Source organism: Panthera leo, chromosome A3 (genome assembly GCF_018350215.1).
Source record: "Panthera leo isolate Ple1 chromosome A3, P.leo_Ple1_pat1.1, whole genome shotgun sequence".
Classification (NCBI taxonomy): domain Eukaryota; kingdom Metazoa; phylum Chordata; class Mammalia; order Carnivora; family Felidae; genus Panthera; species Panthera leo.
In genome coordinates, this window is record NC_056681.1 from 69507385 (window position 1) to 69527750 (window position 20366).

The following is a 20366-nucleotide window of genomic DNA, read 5'->3' on the forward strand; positions in this document are numbered from 1 at the left end:
CCTATGGCAGGGACCCCAACAGACATTTCTTTTGGGACACCGTATTAGGTGGTTAAGAACACAACAGAGTCTGAAATCAGATTTCTTTGATTAAGCTCTAGGCTTTAATACTTGTTAGCTGTGAGACTTGCTCAAGAAACTTACCTGCTCCAAAACCTGATACCTTCTCTGAAAAATGCAGATAATAAAATTACTACTTGTACTGTGGAAATCCCTGTGAAACTCTTAGGAGAGCAGCAAACACAAAATAAGAGTTCAGAATATGCCAGTACTATTATTAATAATGAAAATAATAATTATTTTATTATGCCCACAGAATTTAGCAAAGTCCTGGGTCATGCTACATATTTATTAAGGGTAAAAGTTATTCTCTGGGAGGAAATCAATCCCTCTCACCACAAAGTATGGTTAAATTCAACTTTTCAGAAAACTGCACCTCCTTATATTTGTTAAGACTAGCATTTTCAAATCCCTCTTAAGATTCTTCTATATACATCCACATACTGGGCAAACCAGTATATATTCATAAATGGAAGAGAGGCAAGGATAACTTAAGCAGTGGCCGTTTTTCACTGATGTTTATCTGAATCGAGTTTATATGATTAGAATATTTTCCTTAGAATAAACCAAAGTATATAACTGCTTAGAAATAGCACCCATGGCAAATCATTCATAAATTCAAAGTTATTCAACTTTACATTTGGAGCTCTATACCATTAAACTGCAGCCATAAAATGCAACAGAAGTCTCTGATTCTAGCAGCCAAAAGAAACTGGGTTGTATCTGATTGAAAACAGGCAGCTTGTATGGAAAAAATATTAATATAAGTTGAAATTCAAAGACTTCCCGATCTTTCTCTCCCTGTACCCCGCCAAGTTCCAATTCTATCAAGAGTTATAATAGATAAGGGCAGCTGAGAATGAGGGATGAAATTACTGATATCTTTTAGTCTGATAGTTTGGCTCAGGTAAATATCAAGTATGCTTATCAGATAACAAATGAAATAGCTTTACTTCTTTAGAACACATTTAAAACATAAGAACAAAATCATCTCATCATACAGACTCATTTGTTTTTGTTTTATGCAGCCTCTCTTGTAGCTGAATTTTTAATTTTTTTCCAAGTCACCACTGTATAAATAACACATAGACATTTAAGTAAAAATGAGCAAGGCATTTAACTTCACTCTAGACCCAATATTTTTTTGTGCTTGGCTTCCTTGTATAGCTAATACACAACTACCCATGCAGATCTTAATTGTGACTTACAGACTACTAAAGAAGAGGAACTTAATTCCTTCATAATGTTCTCTGAGCTGCCTCCCTCCCCCAGTCCTACATAAACAACAGTAGAATACTGAATTTAAGGTTGTGCCATTTGACTCCTCAAACACTGGGTCTTCAGCAAAGGTGCTTTCAGTCCGGATCTGAAATGATGGCATCATGGATTAGAAATGATTCCAGTGACAATGATATTTACCTCTTTGAGACAGCCCATAAAGTTGTTACTGACTGGTGACCCTGGAAGGTCTGCTGTGCTGGGACTGCCTCCAACATAGAAAAAGTCATCAGACCCCAGCATGGTATAATCTTCTTGCGTGTAGCCCGTTGTGGTAAGAATCCCATCCACTGATATTGTCACCTAGATAACAAAGCACAGGGAAAGGACACGCTATACTCAGACCTAGATACTGTAATCCTGGGATATGCCTGTTTTGTGTTTTGTTTTGTTTTATTTTTTTCATTTTGTTTTTGCTTTTTTTTTTTTTTCTGTTTGTTTGGTTTTTATTTTCAGACCTATGGCGGAACCCATTTTCATGTCTGTTTGAAGTTTATTCTTGGATTCTATTCAACTAGCCCTAAGAGATCTAAACTAGTTAGAGAGTTAACTGATTATTGGACTAGTGTCAGCATCATCCCTACTGCAACTCAAAAGTTATTTAGCAGACACAAAAATGGTGTTAGTAAAATGCTTCCTAGGTTAGTTTTGCTGGTGTACATATTAGTAAAGTTTAGTCGTCTGTTATTCACTAATCACAACGTGCACCTTGTTAACATAAAAGGCGCAAGCTATTTCCAGCAACGTCACTATTTGCACTATTGAGCAGCAGTTGTTCAGCATGCAAGTGCCTAAATCCATGCCAAAGGGGAGGAAAGGCAAAACAACCAGTGGAAGCAGCACACGCTGATGTGCACATGCAGGAGGGACAGTACAGTTCAGAAAGGAAAAGAAAGAAAACAGGGAGAACCAAAGGAAAAAAAAAACAAAAACAAAAAAAACAACTGCTTTGTGATGACGTAAAGATGAGTGGGTGTGGCATCTCCAACATTCCCAAATCAGGTGGGCATGCCATGCATCATGAATGGTTAGAGACTGGCTGAGCTTGCGGTCACTCGGGCCAGCCACCATTTTGTCTTATCCCGTGTTAACCACAGCTGGATGCAAAACGTTCGAAACGTTAACGATGCCCCTACAGGTGAGTTGGAAAACAGAAGTTGACAGGAACAGGTAAAAAATAAGAAGGTCAACAACAGATGAAAAGAAGGAGGTCAAAGTAAGCAGAAGAGTACCAACCGCAGTTCCTCTTTTGTTAATGATGTCTACAGTTAAAAGAAAGAAAGAAAACACACGGCAAACCCAAAATAAGAAACAATTAGAATGATATCTACCGAACAATGTAGTTTGTTTACCATAGCGTGTCCAATGCCTGAGTGCTTTGTGGAGAAGGGGGGAGAAAGGAAATTAAAAACTGTGAACAGAATAACGATCGTTACTTAAAAAATATGATGGTCTCTACCATGTTAGTACATTTTTTGATTCAGGTAACGGTTAGTAGAATGAAACATTCCATGAATGACATGTTAGTTATTAAGCATGTTAGTAACATAGAAAAAGGGCAAAAAAATTTTACAAGAAAAAAGCAGACTAACAAATAGGCCTCCCACAGAGGTAATATTTTTCCTGCCAGCATTGTTCGTAACTTGCTACTAGATAGAAACAGACACATGGAAACGTTCCCTTTGTCTCCCTGAGTACATCTGAAGGTCATTTAAAAAGTCTAAAAGGGATTCAAAGGCCTAAAGCTCATCAGCTGACCACTGCCGCCTTATGCCCATAAGTGATCCCTCCCCCCACCCTGGCCCACCCAGCCCCAGCAAATTCATAGGAATCGGTTGGCATTGCCCTGCTACTCAATTTTACAGCATACAAGGACTCCTCCTCAACTCCAAAACTTCCTTCGGTCATATTGATGGACTTTAGGGTCACAGTTTACTGCAATGAAACAAAGCAAAGATCCTGACACATAGAATGAGTAGAATGGATTTGTTTTTAATCTGTCCTGCCACACATGCACCCCAGCTGTATAACCAGTTTCCTTTGAGCTACCAATTCACAGTTTGGTTTGTAACCTGAGCAAAGGCAAATCTAGAAAGTGGGCTCCTCAAGCCCCACCCTTCCTTCTGCGCTTCTCTCAAATGAGCCTCCGGTCTCTTGGTGAGAATCTGAGAGAAAAAATAAAAAAAAGGAAAACCAAAGAGACAGACTTATAGGAAATCTTTGGTCTATAGCTGCACTGAGGGTGGGCGACTAACTCCCAGGGCAGGTGTGAAGCATGCAGGGCCCTTCCCATGCCAAGAAGGCCTCTGAAAGGTCTTTGAGGGTCTCAAGAATCCTTCAGTTTTACTTGTCTGCCTTAGCTAAACTAAGTCTGCACTCCTAAAATGCCTTTTTTTTTTTTTTTTTTTTTTTGCCTCTCTAGTTTGGATAGTTTAAGCCTTTCAGAAGCGGGAAAGAAAATGTTAGATGGTTAACAGCTCAGAAAGAGAGGGCTGTTTTAGTAAAGGAAAACCAGAGACAATCCGGTCATTCTCCAACTGTTCAGAGAAACAACAAATATGTTAAGGATATTAGTTTGAGATCAGCACGTACTGCAGAAAAATTAGTCACTGTCAACACTTAACAAAATGACACATTGTAATATAAAATTTCAAATAATAACCCAAACTTATAATGTTCAATATAAAAGGACAATCTATTTACTTTCATCTGTGTATACAGATAGATATACTGTAATAAGATGCCTCAGTTAAAAACATACAGTATATGTGGACCCACAGATTTACTAAAGAATTGATATTTTACTAGTATATAGACTCTTGAAAGAATTTTTTTTTTTTTTAAATACAACCAAACAGAAATGGGCACCTAGAAGATGAAATGGTCTCTCCGGAGCCATTTGGGATTTAAAGTATCTGTGCTAAAAAAATTAAAAAAAAATACCTTCATAAACAGAATCTTCAGGAGATGTATAGGCCCCCAAAGTCATTTTTCCCCTTGAGGGGCTTTTCATGTCCCCATGTCAGAGGTGGAGGTGGGGAGGGAGTAGGGATTGATACAATCCCAAATCACAAACACACTATTTTTTTTTTTTTACTACAAAAAAGGAACTGTGATTTAATGACCCCAATGTGCATGCTTCCAAATGATCACCATGAAAACTATAATTTAAAATCAAACAAAAAAAATTAAAAAAACCAACAAAATCACACACATCACAGGAAGGGCAGGTCGCAGGGATATCCTTGCAGCGATCTGGGCAATTGTCACATGTCGCTGTATTAAAATAGCCTTTGGGCCCCCAGAACTTTCTAGATATGCCCCTGCTCAAGTATGGCAGGAAGATTCATCTCAGAAGAAGAAAAAGCTAATTTGTAAGCGACTCTGAGGAGCCCTGCATCATGTTGTTAGGATTTTCAAGTACCACACACACAGCTGTATAGTGAGAAACAAAGCCAGTAACTCTCTTATCCACTGCGCTGTTACCTGACGCAGATTCCTGGTGACTTTCACATCATGCCAGGCATTATCATTAAACTTTCCATTCACGGGCTCCACTAGTGCTTCAAAGGCCCCTGATCCCAAATTAATGACCAGAGAAACAGCTCCATTTTTCAGGGCAAGATTGACATAATCAGCCGATTTCCCGGTGTGAAGCATCAGTCCATTCCTCTGAAGAGTTTTAAAGGACAGAGTTATTTCATCGCTGCTGCTTTGGATGGGGTTTTGAGACAAGTCGTAGCAGAAGTATTCAGATCCCTTGAAAGTGGCAATATATTCTTCTTTTCCTAGAGGAAAACAAATATACACATGCATAAGTAAAGAAATATACTATGTAAATCAGCAGACCTTAACACAAACAAAATCAATCAGCCCCCAAATTAACTCTATCTAATTAACATTCATGACAAGAGCCCTGTCAAACAGAGTCAAATGGTACTGTAGGTGGCAGTATATTTTTAATAAGCCTCTTAAGCTATTGGGCCATCAACTGGAATAGCTAAAGCTGACATTCTTGAAAATTCAATTAATTTTTAAGTATCACTGCAAGAGCTCTGATCAGAGAAAGTAGCTCTGTGATATCTTCAGGGCATGAATCAGGTACCATAAATGCATATTGGATGGTTCTACTCTGCTGGCAACAATGGGTTCCAATGTGTTTGCAACATTCTCGCCATCCAACTGCGGCGTTATTTTAATTTTCAGTGAGACATTTATATTCAAAGATCTTCTCAGTGAAGAGCCAAATATTTTCATCCCTGAGGAACCATGACAAATTATCTGGTAAGGGGAGAGCAAAGAAAAAAATAGAATTTGGTCTGGGAGTAAATACATCTCCTCCAGAGCATGTGCATTCTTTTTTTTTTTTTTTTTCCTCCCTGGATGGAGTTTAATGGAGTCTGCTGGATTGTTGATTCATTCCCTGATCTCACCAAGCAGATGGTAGGGCTGGCTTTTATGACACTGGTAAAATTTCCAGCACATCAACATGGGAATAGCATGTAAATGAAGTCTTAACATTTTCTTTATATCTGTCTCTACCATTTTTACAAGTAACAATGTGGATCCCGCAAGATGTCAGACAGATCAACCCAAAAAGTGGGTATTTGGAAAAATCAGTCTTCTTTCACTGGTTGAGTGAGTTTGCCCAAAGGAAGAGTGTAAGCCAAAGCTTCCTCGACTTCCTAGGCAGTGATGGTATTGCGCCAAGAAAAATGACACAATATGGTCTGGAATCAGCTTCTGATAAACTATAAACACAGAATTATAAGTGGTACTGGCAAATCTAATCTGTTATGTTGGTAATATAGCGTCTCTACCCTGTCTACTGGAGGGTTCATATCAAAAAGGGGCTTACCCTTGGCAATAGGTTTTTACCTCAGAGCTAATTCATCTGACAGTGAAATAGCTCACATCCTTGCATCAGAGCTCAAATCAAGGTTTCAGCTCACCAAAGCCTGATGACCCGACTCTTCGGATGCAGACAGTGCCACAAGTGGCTACAGGTCGGAAAGGCATGGCACTAAGTAAGCACCTAACAAGTAAGCACCTAGGGATTTTCACAAGGGAGTGTGAGCCCTTGAAGAATAGTCACTGCCTACTAGTAAGTTATTAGTGACAACTAGTGGTCAAGTCAAACCCATCACATTCTGAGGCAGAACCATAGCAAGGACAATGCAAGCCATGCTAGAGGTCCCCTCCCATTCATACACTCAAAATATTGGCTGAGCACCTCCCAAGTGTTAAGCCCAGTCCTAGTCCTTGGGGATAATGGAGTGGCCAAAGCTGACAGGATTCCTATCTCTGAAAGTTTACAGTCCGGGTGTCTACATCCCTGGTCAGTTCACTATGGCAAGTAGCTTGATACTGGGAGTTAGCACAACTAAATATTTCTGATATACTGAAGCGGGGGTGGGGGGGGGAGTAGGTCAAAATATGAAATTAGATCCTGGCTTGGCTACTTGCTAACTGCACTGGAAGGGCAGTTATGCATCTTTCCAAGTCTCAGATTCTGAAAATGGTCAGTTATGCCAGTCTTGCAGGATAAAATGAGATAATGCATGTATAGACATCTAGCAAAGTTGGTAGGCATGAGGAATGGCAGATGCCTTCCTTCTTGTCTGTCTAATGTAATAAATGTGATAAACAATCTAAAACAAATAGCACATGTCAACTTCATTGGGAAATCTAGAATATTATCTTTAAGGTCAGAATAAGGATGCCTACTATCAACATACTGTACTTGAAGTCCTAAATAATGTAGGAAGATAGGAAAAATATATAAGCATTATGAAGACTATAAGCGAAAAACTCATATTAGCAAATATTATTGTATGAATTGAAAGACCAAAATAATCTTCAGAGAAATTTTGGATTTAATAAGGTATTTCAGGGTTCTGTGTACTGGGACAGTAAGTCTTTTAAACATATAAAAACAGATCTATAGATTTGATGAAATTCCATTAAAAATATGAAATTTTTAAATGAATGTGAATAGATGATTCTACAAGTTCTATGGGAAAAACAAAGAGCCCAAAATAGCCAAGCTATGCCAGAGAAAGATGAAGGAACTTTCTTATGTAAAGGTGGACATTTATTACAAAATTATGGTAATAAAGATAGGACATTAGGATAAATAAAAAAGGAGGAATTAAGGCGCGCCTGGGTGGCTCAGTCAGTTGGGCATCTGACTTTGGCTCAGGTCCTGATCTCACAGTCCGTGAGTTCGGGCCCCGCGTCGGGCTCTGTGCTGACAGCTCACAGCCTGGAACCTGCTTCTGATTCTGTGTCTCCCTCTCTCTCTGCCCCTCCCCTGCTCATGCTGTGTCTCTCTCTGTCTCAAAAATAAATAAAAACATTAAAAAAATTTTTTAAATAAAAAAAGGAGGAATAAAAATACTGAAACTAAAAATAGTCTTAAGCATATATGAAAATGGTCTATATCAAGTAAGGCATTGCCATTAAATAAGCAAAGTATAGATTAGTTAATAAATGGTGCTGGTTATCTATATGAATAAAGTGAAATTGTATCTCTACATCATTTACAAGAATCAATTCTCTATGCATTAAGGATATAAGTTACTGAGGCAAATCTGTAAAATTTTTGTAAAATAAGAAAGTAAGATACTCAATTATGGAATGACCTATTAAATAGGCACAAAAAGCACTAATAAAATATCAATACATTCAACCACATTAAAATTAGGAACACCTGTTCATCAATAATATCATAAAGACAGAAATAATATAAATAAAAATTGTGACAAAATATTTTCATGCCATATTATTTTAAAAAGGACTACAATCCAGGGTATGCAAAGCACTCTGATAAATCAATAAGAAACAAGACAAACAATGGGAAAATGGGCAAAAGAAAAGCACAGTAATTTCACAGAATGAATGAAAAGATGCTCAATCCTGTAAGTCTTCTGGGAAAGGCAAATGCCAAATTATATTAAAATACCATGTCATAACCTTGAGATTGACAAAAAAAATGAAAATAAAAGAGAAAAATTCCAGGTTTGGAAAAGCCATGGATATAACGTAATTCTTACTGCTGCTGAGAAGGCAGATAAGACGAAAACTGACTGAATTCAGTAAGTACTACTTGGCATTACATAATCCCATGGGAATTTCTCACAGTGTAAAGGTCTCAGTCCTCAGAAAATGGTTACTGTACTGAATAGGAATAATATACCCCACTTGCTTTCAATTAATTTTTTCTGCTCATTGTTATGATAGTTTTATAATAGTAGTCACATGAATTATGGTTCACATACATATACATACATTATATATAGTGAGATTAATTTATCTGAAGATGATATTTGCAGAATTTTCGTCCCCCCTGAACACTCAGAATAAGTCTCTGAGCCACGGGAGTTTTAAAGACCCTCCTCTGGCCCAACCTTTTGATGTACATTATTAAGAAAGTGAGCCAAGAAAAAGACTCTTAACTATAGAGAACAAACTGAGGGTTATTGGAAGGGAACTCGGTGGGACATGGGCTAAATGGGTGATGGGCATTAAGAAGGGCATTTGTGATGAGCACTGGGTGTTATATGTAAGTGATGAATCACTAAATTGCATACCTGAATCTAATATTACACTGTATGTTAACTAGCTGGAATTTAAATAAAAACTCAGAGAAAAAAAAAGTGAGACCCATACAGTTTAAATGACTATCAAGTTCAGAAAATGTACCAGGAACAAAAGCAGGACTAGAACTCAGCCTCTGACTACCCTTAAATAACTAAATAACCAAATAACAAAATAACAAAGTTTCTGGGTGTAAGGAGTTTTGGTTTAGTTAAAAGACTAGCATTTTATCCAAGTGACCTAATGTCATTTCAAATTGGCATAATTCAAAATGCATCTTAACAAAGGATTCATTTGCCAGATAATGTGACAGACCCAAGGGGGAAAAGTAGTAAACAGAGTCTGCAATTCATTAAATGGCAAGCTTTGAAGTTATATGAGTGTTGATGACATTTAACACCAGGATGTTTCTATTACCTAAAAATGAAAACATAATTTTTTGTATTGTTTAATTTCAAATTTAGATAATTCAAATTTGCATTAAAGGCAACCATATAAGCATTGGAAAAACTCACTGTAGAATGTATCATTACCTCAAAAAGCCATAAATGAGACTTGAATCTAAGCAGGAAAAATATTTTTGCTATGCTGTTTTTCATGAAAGAATATGTATATATTCTTTATAAATATAAAAACACATAAATCATTCTATTTTTCTATAACACAAGAGGAGTATTTCCTCCAACTCTGTCTGCTACTAGATAGTCTTTGACATTAAGTTTTGTGCTGGCATAAGCAAATAAGAAGCAATATAGTAAATAATTATTTATATTTTCCTATTGAGCATGCAAAGAATGGGTCTATTTCCATTTTACAATACAAGTCCCAAATAACTTGTGCATTTCCAATATGTGCTAACGGGTAAATATAAAAAAGAAATCAAATACCAACAACATTTTTCACAGAACTAAAACAAGTAATATTAAAATTTATATGGACCCATAAAAGACCGCAAATAGTCAAAGCAACCTTGAGAAAGAAGAGCAAAGCTGGAGGAAACACAATCTCAGATTTCAAAGATATACTACTAAGCTGTAATAATCAAAACACTATGGCACTAGCACAAAAGTAGACATACAGATCATTAGAACAGGATAAAGAACCCGGAAATAAACCTATGCTTATATAGTCAATTAATCTATGACAAAGGAAACAAGAATATACAATGGGGAAAAAGTCTCTTCAACAAATGATGCTGGAAAAACTGGACAGCTTCTTGCAAAAGAATCAAACCAGACTACTTTCTTATACCATACACAAAAATAAACTCAAAATGGATTTAAAGACCTAAATGTAAGATCTGAGTCCATAAAACTCTTACAAGAAAACATAGGCAGTAATTTAAGGTAGATAGGTATACAAGGAGGTAGGTAGGTAGGAAGGAAGGAAGGAAGGAAGGAAGGAAGAAAGGGAGAGAGAGATTAGATTTACAGTAATACATATAGCAACAAATAATTATTTCCAGGAAACATATAAATCAATAAACAAATTGACAAACCAACAGAAAAAAATAGACAAAATATATGAACAGACACTCCATGATAATAGGATATTCATATGAAAAGATGTTCAACTTTGTCTTCAGAGGCATCGACTGAAAACCACAATAATGTATCAATATATTCCACTACAATGAATAAAATGAAAAAGATAAAATATACAGAGTGTTAGTGAAAACGTGGAGCGAACAGAACTCTTATATATTACTGGTGGGAACTACATTTTAAAATCGTTTGGCAATACCTTTTAAGTATGGATATCTGCCTACTCTACCACCCAGTAATTCCACTTGTGAGTATATATCCAGCAAAAATTCACATCATCAGAATACCATACTGGTATGTTTGCCCCAGCACTCTGCATTATAACCTCAAACTGAACATTTACAAAATGTCAATCAATGGAATGGAAATTGAATTATAGTTACACAAAGGAACAGTAATGAAAATACATAATCTTCAATTACAAACAAAAATATGGCTAAATATTACAATAATAAGGTTAAGTAAAAAAAGAAAAATGCCAGACTTAAGAGAGTACTTACTTATGATTTCATTTATGTAAAAATTTTTAAAAACAAGCAAAACTAATCTCTACTGTTGTAAATCAAGATAATGGCTAGATGAAATGAGAACTACTGAGGACTATGGGGTTCTAGTAATGTTGTGTTCTTTTTTTTTTTAATTCTAGTTAGTTAACATAGACTATTATATTGTTTCAGGTGTACAGTGTAACGATTCCACAGTCCCATACAACAATCTGTTCCCATCATAACAAGTGCACTCCTTAATCCCCATCACCTATTTAACCCCCACCCCCACCCCACAGCCTCCCCTCTTGTAACTATCAGATTGTTCTCTACGATTGTCTGTTTTTTGCTTTGTCTTTCTCTCTTATTTTTTTCCCTTTGCTTGTTAGTTTTGTTTCTTAGATTCCACATGTAAGTGAAATCATATGATATTTGTCTTCCTCTGACTAATTTCACTTAGCATTATACTCTCTAGCTCCATCCGTGTCTTTGACAAAGGCAAGATTTCATTCTTTTTATGGCTGAATATATATACATTTGTGTGTGTGTATTATATATATATATATAATCACTTCCTTACCCATTCATCAATTGATGGAAATTTGGGCTACTTCCAAATCTTGACTACTGTAAATAATGCTGCTATAAGCACAGGGGAGCATGTATCCCTTTGAATTAGAATTCTTCTTAATTCCTTGGGTAAATAACCAGTAGTGCAATTGCTGGATTGTAAGGTAGTTCTATTTTTAACTCTTTGAGGAAACTCCATACCAGAGTTGCTGCAACACTTTTCATTCCCACAGCAGTGAAAGAGTGTTCCTTTTTTTCCACATCTTCCCCCAAATCTGTTGTTTCTTGTGTTGTTGGTTTTAACCATTCTGACAGGTGTGAAGTGATATCCCATTGTAGTTTTGACTGGCATTTCCCTGATGATGAGTGATAGTGAGCGTCTTTTCATGTGTCTGTTGGCCACATGGATGCCTTTAGAGAAATGTCTGTTCATGTCTTCTGCCCATTTTTTTAATTGGATTATTTAGTTTTTGAGTGCTGAGTTTTATAAGTTCTTTATATGTTTTAGATACTAGTCCTTTATAAGAAATTTCATTTGCAAATATCCTCTCCCATTACATAGGTTGCCTTTTAGTTTTGTTGATTGTTTCTTTCAATGGGTAGAAGCTTTCTACTTTGATGTAGACCCAGTAATTTCTTTTCACTTTTGTTTCCCTTGCCTTAGGAGACATACCTAGAAAAATGTTGCTATGGCCAATGTCAAAGAAGTTACTGCATGTGTTTTCTTCTAGGATTTTTATGGTTTCAGGTCTTACATTTTGGTCTTTAACCCATTTTGAATTTATTTTGGGGTATGGTGTATGAAAGTGGTCCCATTTTTTTATATATGTAGCTGTCCAGTTAGCTGTGGGATTTTCATAGAAGGCTTTTATTATATTAAGATATGTTCCCTCTAACCCTATTTTGTTGAGAATTTTTGTCACAAATGGATGTTGAACTTCGTCAAGTGTTTTTTCTGCACCTACTCATCATATGGTTCTTATCCTTCCTCTTATTGATATGATGTATCATGTTGATTGATTTGCAAATATTGAGCCACTCTTACAACCCTGGAATATATCCCACTTGATCATGGTAAATGATTTTTTTAAATGTATTGTTGAATTAGGTTTGCTAGTATCTTATTGAGAATTTTTCTATCTATGTTCACCAGGGATATGGGTCTGTAGTTCTCCTTATTTAGTGGTGTTTTTAATCTGGTTTTGGTATCAGGGTAATGCTGTCCAACTGGGAAGTTTTCCTCCCTTTTAAAATTTTTTTCAATAGTTTGAGAAGAATAGGTATTAACACTTTTTTAAATGTTTGGTAAAGCTCACCTGTGAAGCCATCTGGTCCTGGACTTTTGTATATTGGGAGTTTTTGATTACTGATTTAATTTCTTTGCTGGCTATTGATTTATTCATATTATCTGTGTCTTCCTTTTTCAGTTTCAGTAGTTTGTATGTTTCTAGGAATTTATCCATTTCTTCTAGGTTTTCTAACTTGTTGTCATGTAAGTTTATAGTATTCTCTTTCAATCCTTTGTTTTCCTGTAGTGTTGGTTGTTATGTCTTCTCTCTCACTTATGATTTTATTTTTTGAGTTCTTTCTCATTTTTTCTTGATAAGTCTTTCTGGAGGTTTATCAATTTTATTAATTTATTTTTCAAAGAACCAACTCCAGGCTTCATCAATCTGTTCTATCATTTTTGTTGGTTTTGTTTTGTTTTGTTTTTTTAATTTCTATAACATTCACTTCTGCCCTGAACTTTATTATTACCTTCCTTCTACTGGTTTTAGGTTTGTTTGCCTTTTTCTAGTTCCTTTACGTGTGAGATTAGGTTGCTGATATGAGATTTATTTTACTTCTTGAGGTAGGCCTGCATTGCTATAAATTGTCCTCTTAGAACTGCTTTAGTGGTTCTCATAGTTTTTGAACCATGTGTTTTCATTTTCATTTATTTTCATGTACTTTCTACTTCTTCTTTGATTTCATGGTTGACCCATTCATTGTTTAGAGCATATTAATTAACTTCCATGTATTTGTGGTCTTTCCAGATATTTTCTTTGTGGTTGACTTTGAGTTTTATAGTGGCATGGTCAGGAAAGATGCATAGCATGATGCTGATCTTCTTGAATTTGTTGAGCCTTGTTTTGTGGGCTACTATGTAATTTATTCTGAAAAATGTCCTGTGCACTTGAAAAGAATGTGTATGCTGGTGTTTTAAGATGGAATGTTCTAAATATATCTGTTAAATCCATCTGTTCCAGTGTTCCATTCAGAACCACTGTTTCCTTATTCATATTCTGTTTATATGATCTGTCCATTGATGTAAGTGGGGTGTTAAAGTCCCCTACCATTATTGTATTATTGTTGACTAGTTCCTTTGTGCTTGTTATTAACTGTTTTATGTACTTGGGTGATCCTATGTTGGGTGAGTATATATTTAAAATTGTTACATCCACTTGTTGGATTGTCTCTTTTATGACTGTATAGTGTCCATCTTTGTCTTTCACAGTCTTTGTTTTAAAGACTATTTTGTCTGATATAAGTATTCCTACTCTGGCTTTCTTCTGACACCATTTGCATGATAGAGGATTCATCCTCTCACTTTTAATCTGCAGGTGTCTTTAGGTCTAAAATGGGTCTCTTGTGGGAGCATATAAAATGGGTGTTGTTTTTATACACTTTGTCAGCCTATGTCTTTTGATCGGAGCATTTAGTCCATTTAGTAATGTTATGTTCTTGATCTGGATTCTGGTTATGGATGTGCTCAGATTGCAGAAATCATTTAGCTGTACCCTTATGATATGTGCAGTTCCCCGGATTCATGCTATATTTCAATAAATAATTAAATAATCCAATTTAAATAATCTGAATAATTGAGAAAAAATCCATCTAATATAGTATTATTTGTTCTGATTAACAGTGTGATACAAGCAAGACAGTATTCCTATTAATGCTTTTATTAGTGAAAACTAAAATAATAGCAATAGTAGTAAAATCAATTATGTAGTATTTAAAATCTTCTCAACACATAGTAATATCCCTTAATACCATTTGCTCTTCAGAGCAACCTCACAACATTTAGAAAGAATATATAGGCGGCATGGATATAATCATAATTGTTTAAAGGACCATACTCTAAAGACGCTGATTGGGATCCATGTTAAGGTGAAAGAAGTTTCTTTCATAATCACAGAGATGCTATGAGAATAGAGAGACAACTGAAAAAGTAAAGTTAAAGTTAAATAATTGGAGCATTTACTAAAATTATATATTAATTTGTTTTATGTTGCTATATAATCGTAAGAAGAGATCACATAGGATACCTTTGGATTTTAGTGCTATTCAGTTTCATCGCTCCAATAAATTACGTAAAAATACAGTTTTTTTCTCAATCAATTTTCTAAGGGAAAATTCAATGGAAAATTTGGAATTCTATAAATTCTTATCATGCTGACTAGATGATCTGACTCTGACAAAGCTAAATTTTATGGAAATAAACCTGAGTTTCTGGTCCAAAATCACCAACTGAACAACAGGTTAAAACAACTAAAGCCAAATCTTTGGAGGACTTAGAGCACGAATCAACAGTGTGATGGAGACACTCAAAGAAATTCATATAAGCATGGATTATATTCATGCTGGTGCTTAGAAGAGCGATGAGATGGTCTTGTACTTCAGTGCTGGTCCACCCACATGTATGATACTCCTATTTAGTCAAACTAGAATGTGTTTCAATATATGCTGAAATGATAAAAGGCTTCCAGATTATATAAGGAAATAGCTTTTTAAAAATGTTTATTTAATTTTGAGAGAGAGAGCGTGTGTGCAAGCAGGTAAGGGGCAGAGAGGGAGGGGGAGAGAGACAGAATCCCAAGCAGACTCCACACTCAGCACAGAGCCTCACATGGGGCTCTAACTCACCAACTGTGAGGTCATGACCTGAGCTAAAACCAAGGATCGGATGCTTAACAAACTGAACCACCCAGGAGCCCCTACATAGGGAAATAGTGAAAGTTCTTTAAAGAGAAAAAAAGGGGTATATATGACAGCATCTTCAAATATCAGAAAGGATTTCCCTCAGATGAAGGTAGAACATTTCATTTGATAGTAAACAAATTTCTCATCACAGAAAGGACCTAAACATAACGGAACCACTTAACTGGATAGGATAAGGTTTTAATCTTTGGAGGGTAGACTGAACAAATGGAATGTTTTCAACACCAAGGATTTCTACTTTATAGAGAGCAATGTTAGACATAGAGAGGTGAGATGACTTCCAAGTTAACAGAAAAATTGATTCTCAGGATAAAGCCCATTCATACAGCCTATGCATGGGGGAAAAATGTCATGAATTTGGCCCTGTGTTTCCACATAGTTCAAGTTCGATGAGCTTCTTTATTAAGTGAAGGACCTGCAAGGGAATGACCTTACCTCCTGAGTACAAGGATGCCAATGGGCAGAGAGGAGTCACACTGCCCCCACTTACATTAGGAATATCAGGCGTTTTACCTATGCCAAGAACATGGCCTACATTATTGTTCTTGAATTTTGCTCTTCATATGCACAGTCCCAAATTACACAGGTTTTTTTAAGGTTTTACTGTATTCACATGATTCTGAGACTGTGTTCAACACAAAACTAGAAACTAAAGTCAACATGTGAAAAAAACAAATGAACAAAAACAGGCATTTGAATGAGAGACTTGCTTCATTTGTTTTACTACTCTACAAGTCAAACACACAAGAATGTCCCGCCAAAAACATCCTTGACTTAACAAAGGTACACACTAGAAGTTTACATATCAAATTAAGTAAGCCTGGCTGTCTGACTGTAAAGATAAAGCAAGTAGAAAAAGGGCAGTCTGACTATTGAAAATCACATGAGGTTAAGTCCTGTCCCTAAGAAGTGTAACAAAAAACAGCATCATTTTATTTGCAACAATGCTATGTAATTTAAAAATTAAAACAATCAGTTGATCACCATAGGGAAAAATAGTATCACTTTAAATGGAGAGTAGTTCACTCTTTCCTTAGATTGCCTGTCTGATTCAATATTGTAAATCATTCCAAAATTCTCAAATATGATTCAATCTATGTAAATTCTGAGGCTAACTTCCACTATTTGCAGCAAGAAATCAAGGATTATAAAATATTCATCACTCAAGATTTTATTTCACTTTAGGTATACCTCAAAGCAACCAATCTGGAAATAGGTTGCCAAACACCTATCAGTTAACTCCCCCAAAAGAGGCACAGTCTTAATAATGATATTGAGGTCATTAAATATGAAAGCTAAAGAAGACTTAGATATTATTGAGCACAAGGCCTTTCTTTATTAGATGAAGAGAGTAAGGACCCAACAGATAAAATTATGATCACATAACTAATTGATGTAGGATCAGAATATAACCCTTGACTTCTTGAGTCCAATCTCAGACTCTTCCTTATTTCCCAGATATTTCCATGAAATAAGTCTCTAATTCATGATCAAAAATCAAATACAGCTTAAACTTGAACATACTGTTCCAAAAGAAAATAGGACACAGTCCAAAACCCTAGTACAACAATTTTCCAATCCTATTGTGCAACTGATTTGCATTTGCTTAAATAACTGCAGGTGCTGGGAACCAAAAGCCACTCTATGCCTGTCTGGGCAGATGACCAGTCACTTCTGCATGGATCATATGATACACAGGGTCAGTAATATACAAATACTCTCTCATTCACCAGGTGGGAAATATTGCAATTTCTGGGCCTGTCCTCAGGCTCAACTCACAACTGAATCTATGAAAACTAGACTCTAGCATATTTTAACCTGGACGAACTCAGTAACATAACCAAAATAAAAACATACTGTGGCGATTATAGACTTTACAAAGAATCTCTACATGAACTTATGATTTCTTTAGGTTCCAATGAACAATTACCTAATATAGAAGTAAATTATATAATATATAATAACATTATAGGAATACAATTATATGCATAGCAGATATACCAACATTTTACATTTATAGAAAATCCTCATTTATAAAATGGACATGAAGTAAATAATTTCAAATATGAAATCACTTTATTACCAACTTGGGTAACATATAGGGAACAACTTGTCTATATAACCAACCTCAAAATAATGGCCAATTTATAACATGCAGCTTTCTCTCTAGAATCAGAGCGGGGCTGCCTCTAATTCTAAAAATCTGTCTTTTGAGATAGCCACATATTTTGGTCATGTGACAAACTGTTCCACGTCATAAAATATGATTTTTTTATTGACACAAATTATGGCATCTTGGAAGGCAAGACAGAGTGGAGGAGAACTTCATAGAGAAGAGCAAAGTGTTGTTTAAAGAGAAAATGTTTAAATAATATGATCTCAACACCTGCTATCCAAAGTGTGATGTAACGAACAGCATCATCACTTGGAGCTTGTAAGAGGTATTAATCTCAGGACCTCTCTGCAGTCTACTGATGCAAAATCTATATTTTACTTAGATGCCCTAGGTGATCCAGTGAACATTAAAGTCTAAGAGTCTTACTGTTTGAACAGATTCTAGATTAATGTGATTTAGAATATCTTCTAAGAATTGTAAGAGGTTTTTGTGTGTATGTCTGTCATGACTGAGTTAAGTATTAAAGACAAAATATTTTGATATCATGGCACTTCTCTTTAAAGAATGAACATCCAGAATAGCTACTTTGCATCTTTTCATTGGAAGGGAAAAAAATCAGAGAGATCTGATCAGTGTGTGTGTCAAATATCTATTTAATATGCATCTCAGCAGAGTCTAGCCATTAAATCATTGGAGGTAATCTCTGAATTCTTACTGTCAACATGTGTCACCGTTAGGCAACATTACAATAGGATTCTCTGTAGGTTTGGTAACTTAGAGCTACTCTTATGAGTAAATCTAAGGGGTGTATATCTCCTGGAACAGTCTAACAAGTCATCTTTGTTAGTGAACGTATTTCACGAGGTTCATGCAACTGCAGTTATGTCTCTCTAGAAATAACTTGGTTTATCCACTGCTGAAACTGAAAATAAACTATCATTAATTCTGTGATTTTTAAATGTTTATTTTTGAGAGAGAGAGAGAGAGAGAGAGAGAGAGACAGAGGGTGAGTGGGGGAGGGGCACAGAGAGAGGGAGACACAGAATATGAAGCGGGTTCCAGGTTCTGAGTTGCCAGCACAGAGCCTAACGCAGGGCTCGAACTTGCTGACTGTGAGACCATGATCTGAGCCGAAGTTGGACATTCAACCGACTGAGCCACCCAGGCATGCCAAACTATCATTCATTCTAGATGTGACCTGGCTCAATGAAAATGAACAGGCCCAGGCTGTCACACTTCTACCTATAGTTGAGTGAACTTAGAAATTGTTAAAGTAAAAAATATCTACCAATGGAAGAAATTAATACTACTAAATATGGCCTACTGTATTTAAAACAAGAATGATAATTCCTTAAAAGAAAGAACTAACTTTGTCTTAGGTTGGCATCCCCAGTATTTTCAGTAGAGATGGGAGTAAATGAGCATGTGACAAGTGTAATGAGGAATTGGGCTGTGATGAGAAGGGATGTACTTATGTTACTCTGCTTCTTAGGAGGGTTGGCTAAGGTTTTTGATTTGTTTTATTTTAGTGTGTGTGTGTGTGTGTGTGTGTGTGTGTATGTGTGTGTATGTGTGTGTATTTTATGATACACTGCTAACTTGCTATGAAATCAATCCAAAGTAGTTGGGAAGCATACTAAGTCTGTACTAAGATCAGTACAAACTAGGACCATTCAGATTGCAGGGTAGCATTCTTTCCAGTAGGGGAAGAGAAGGGATGAAGGTATCCCATAGCATGTCTTTGATCTTACGACCATAACAGTGAATCAAAAGTCAACATGTAAAGTGTCTGGAACTGAAAATGGAGTCAAGAGGGAGAATACTATTTATATCATTCATTTTATAATTACATATACCATGCCCACAATTTGGAGGCACTACTCTAGGTATTAGAAATATAGCAGTTAACAAGGCCCTCAGCATCTCCACTCTCATCCAACTAGTGAGGGAGAGATAACCCTAAATAAGTAAATAGTCTCTTGTGACACTGAACACACAAAAGAGCCCAGAGAGAGAGCAGGAATGACCAGGGCAGGGTGACTGATGTTGGTGGCCAGGGGGCTCTCTCAGCTGATGACGCTGAAATGGAAGACTTCAATGCTGAGGAACCACTCAGGAACATCTTGGCAAAGAGTATCCCAAGCACAAAGAACTCAAAAGTGCAACTTATTGAAGTGGCAAAAACAAAACAAAACAAAACAAAACAAAACAAAACAAAACAAAAACCAACCAAACAAGAACAAAGAAAAAAAAACTTGGTTTATTTCAGGAATGGAGAAAAATTCCATGAGCATTGAGCATGGTGAAACAGGGAAATGTGGATTGAGACGAGATCTGCAGCTAGGTCATATAAGGCCTTCTTGATCTTGGCCAAACTTCCAGATTTTATTCTGTGTACAATGCAAAGCCACTGGAGTATCACAGGCTGGGGAGTGATAGGATTTGAATTATATTCTAAAAAGATACCTCTGGCTTCTGTATGGAGATTGGACTATGGGTATATATGGCAGCAGTGAGAAGTTTTGGACCACAGGGGCACAGGCTATGGAGTCATACTCACCTGGGCTTGAATTCCACTCTCACATTGTGAGTAGGAGTTGGACAAATAATCTGTTTTCTGATCAGTAAATGGAAGTAATAAATGTTACTTCCAATGTTAAATAATATATGTGTAATGGATTTATTAAAAAGTTAAAACCCATGGCATATATCCATGATATATAAAAATGA

At 36.1% G+C, this 20366-nt stretch overlaps 1 protein-coding gene across 19 annotated transcripts in view; it reads right to left on the bottom strand.

Moving 5' to 3' along the window:
- Window positions 1-20366, bottom strand: part of NRXN1 (neurexin 1) — a 1135337-nt gene that overhangs the window by 702934 nt on the left and 412037 nt on the right. For 7 of the 19 annotated variants that reach the window (XM_042932241.1, XM_042932240.1, XM_042932243.1 and 4 more), the window contains 3 exons: window positions 4825-5126; window positions 2691-2714; window positions 1480-1641 (listed from right to left, as the gene is read on the bottom strand). In XM_042932241.1, the coding sequence (XP_042788175.1) occupies window positions 1480-1641; window positions 2691-2714; window positions 4825-5126 (488 nt within the window). Of the gene's footprint in view, window positions 1-1479; window positions 1642-2669; window positions 2715-4824; window positions 5127-20366 lie in introns of all 19 variants that reach the window. The other 12 variants (XM_042932252.1, XM_042932251.1, XM_042932249.1 and 9 more) reach the window with 2 other exon arrangements.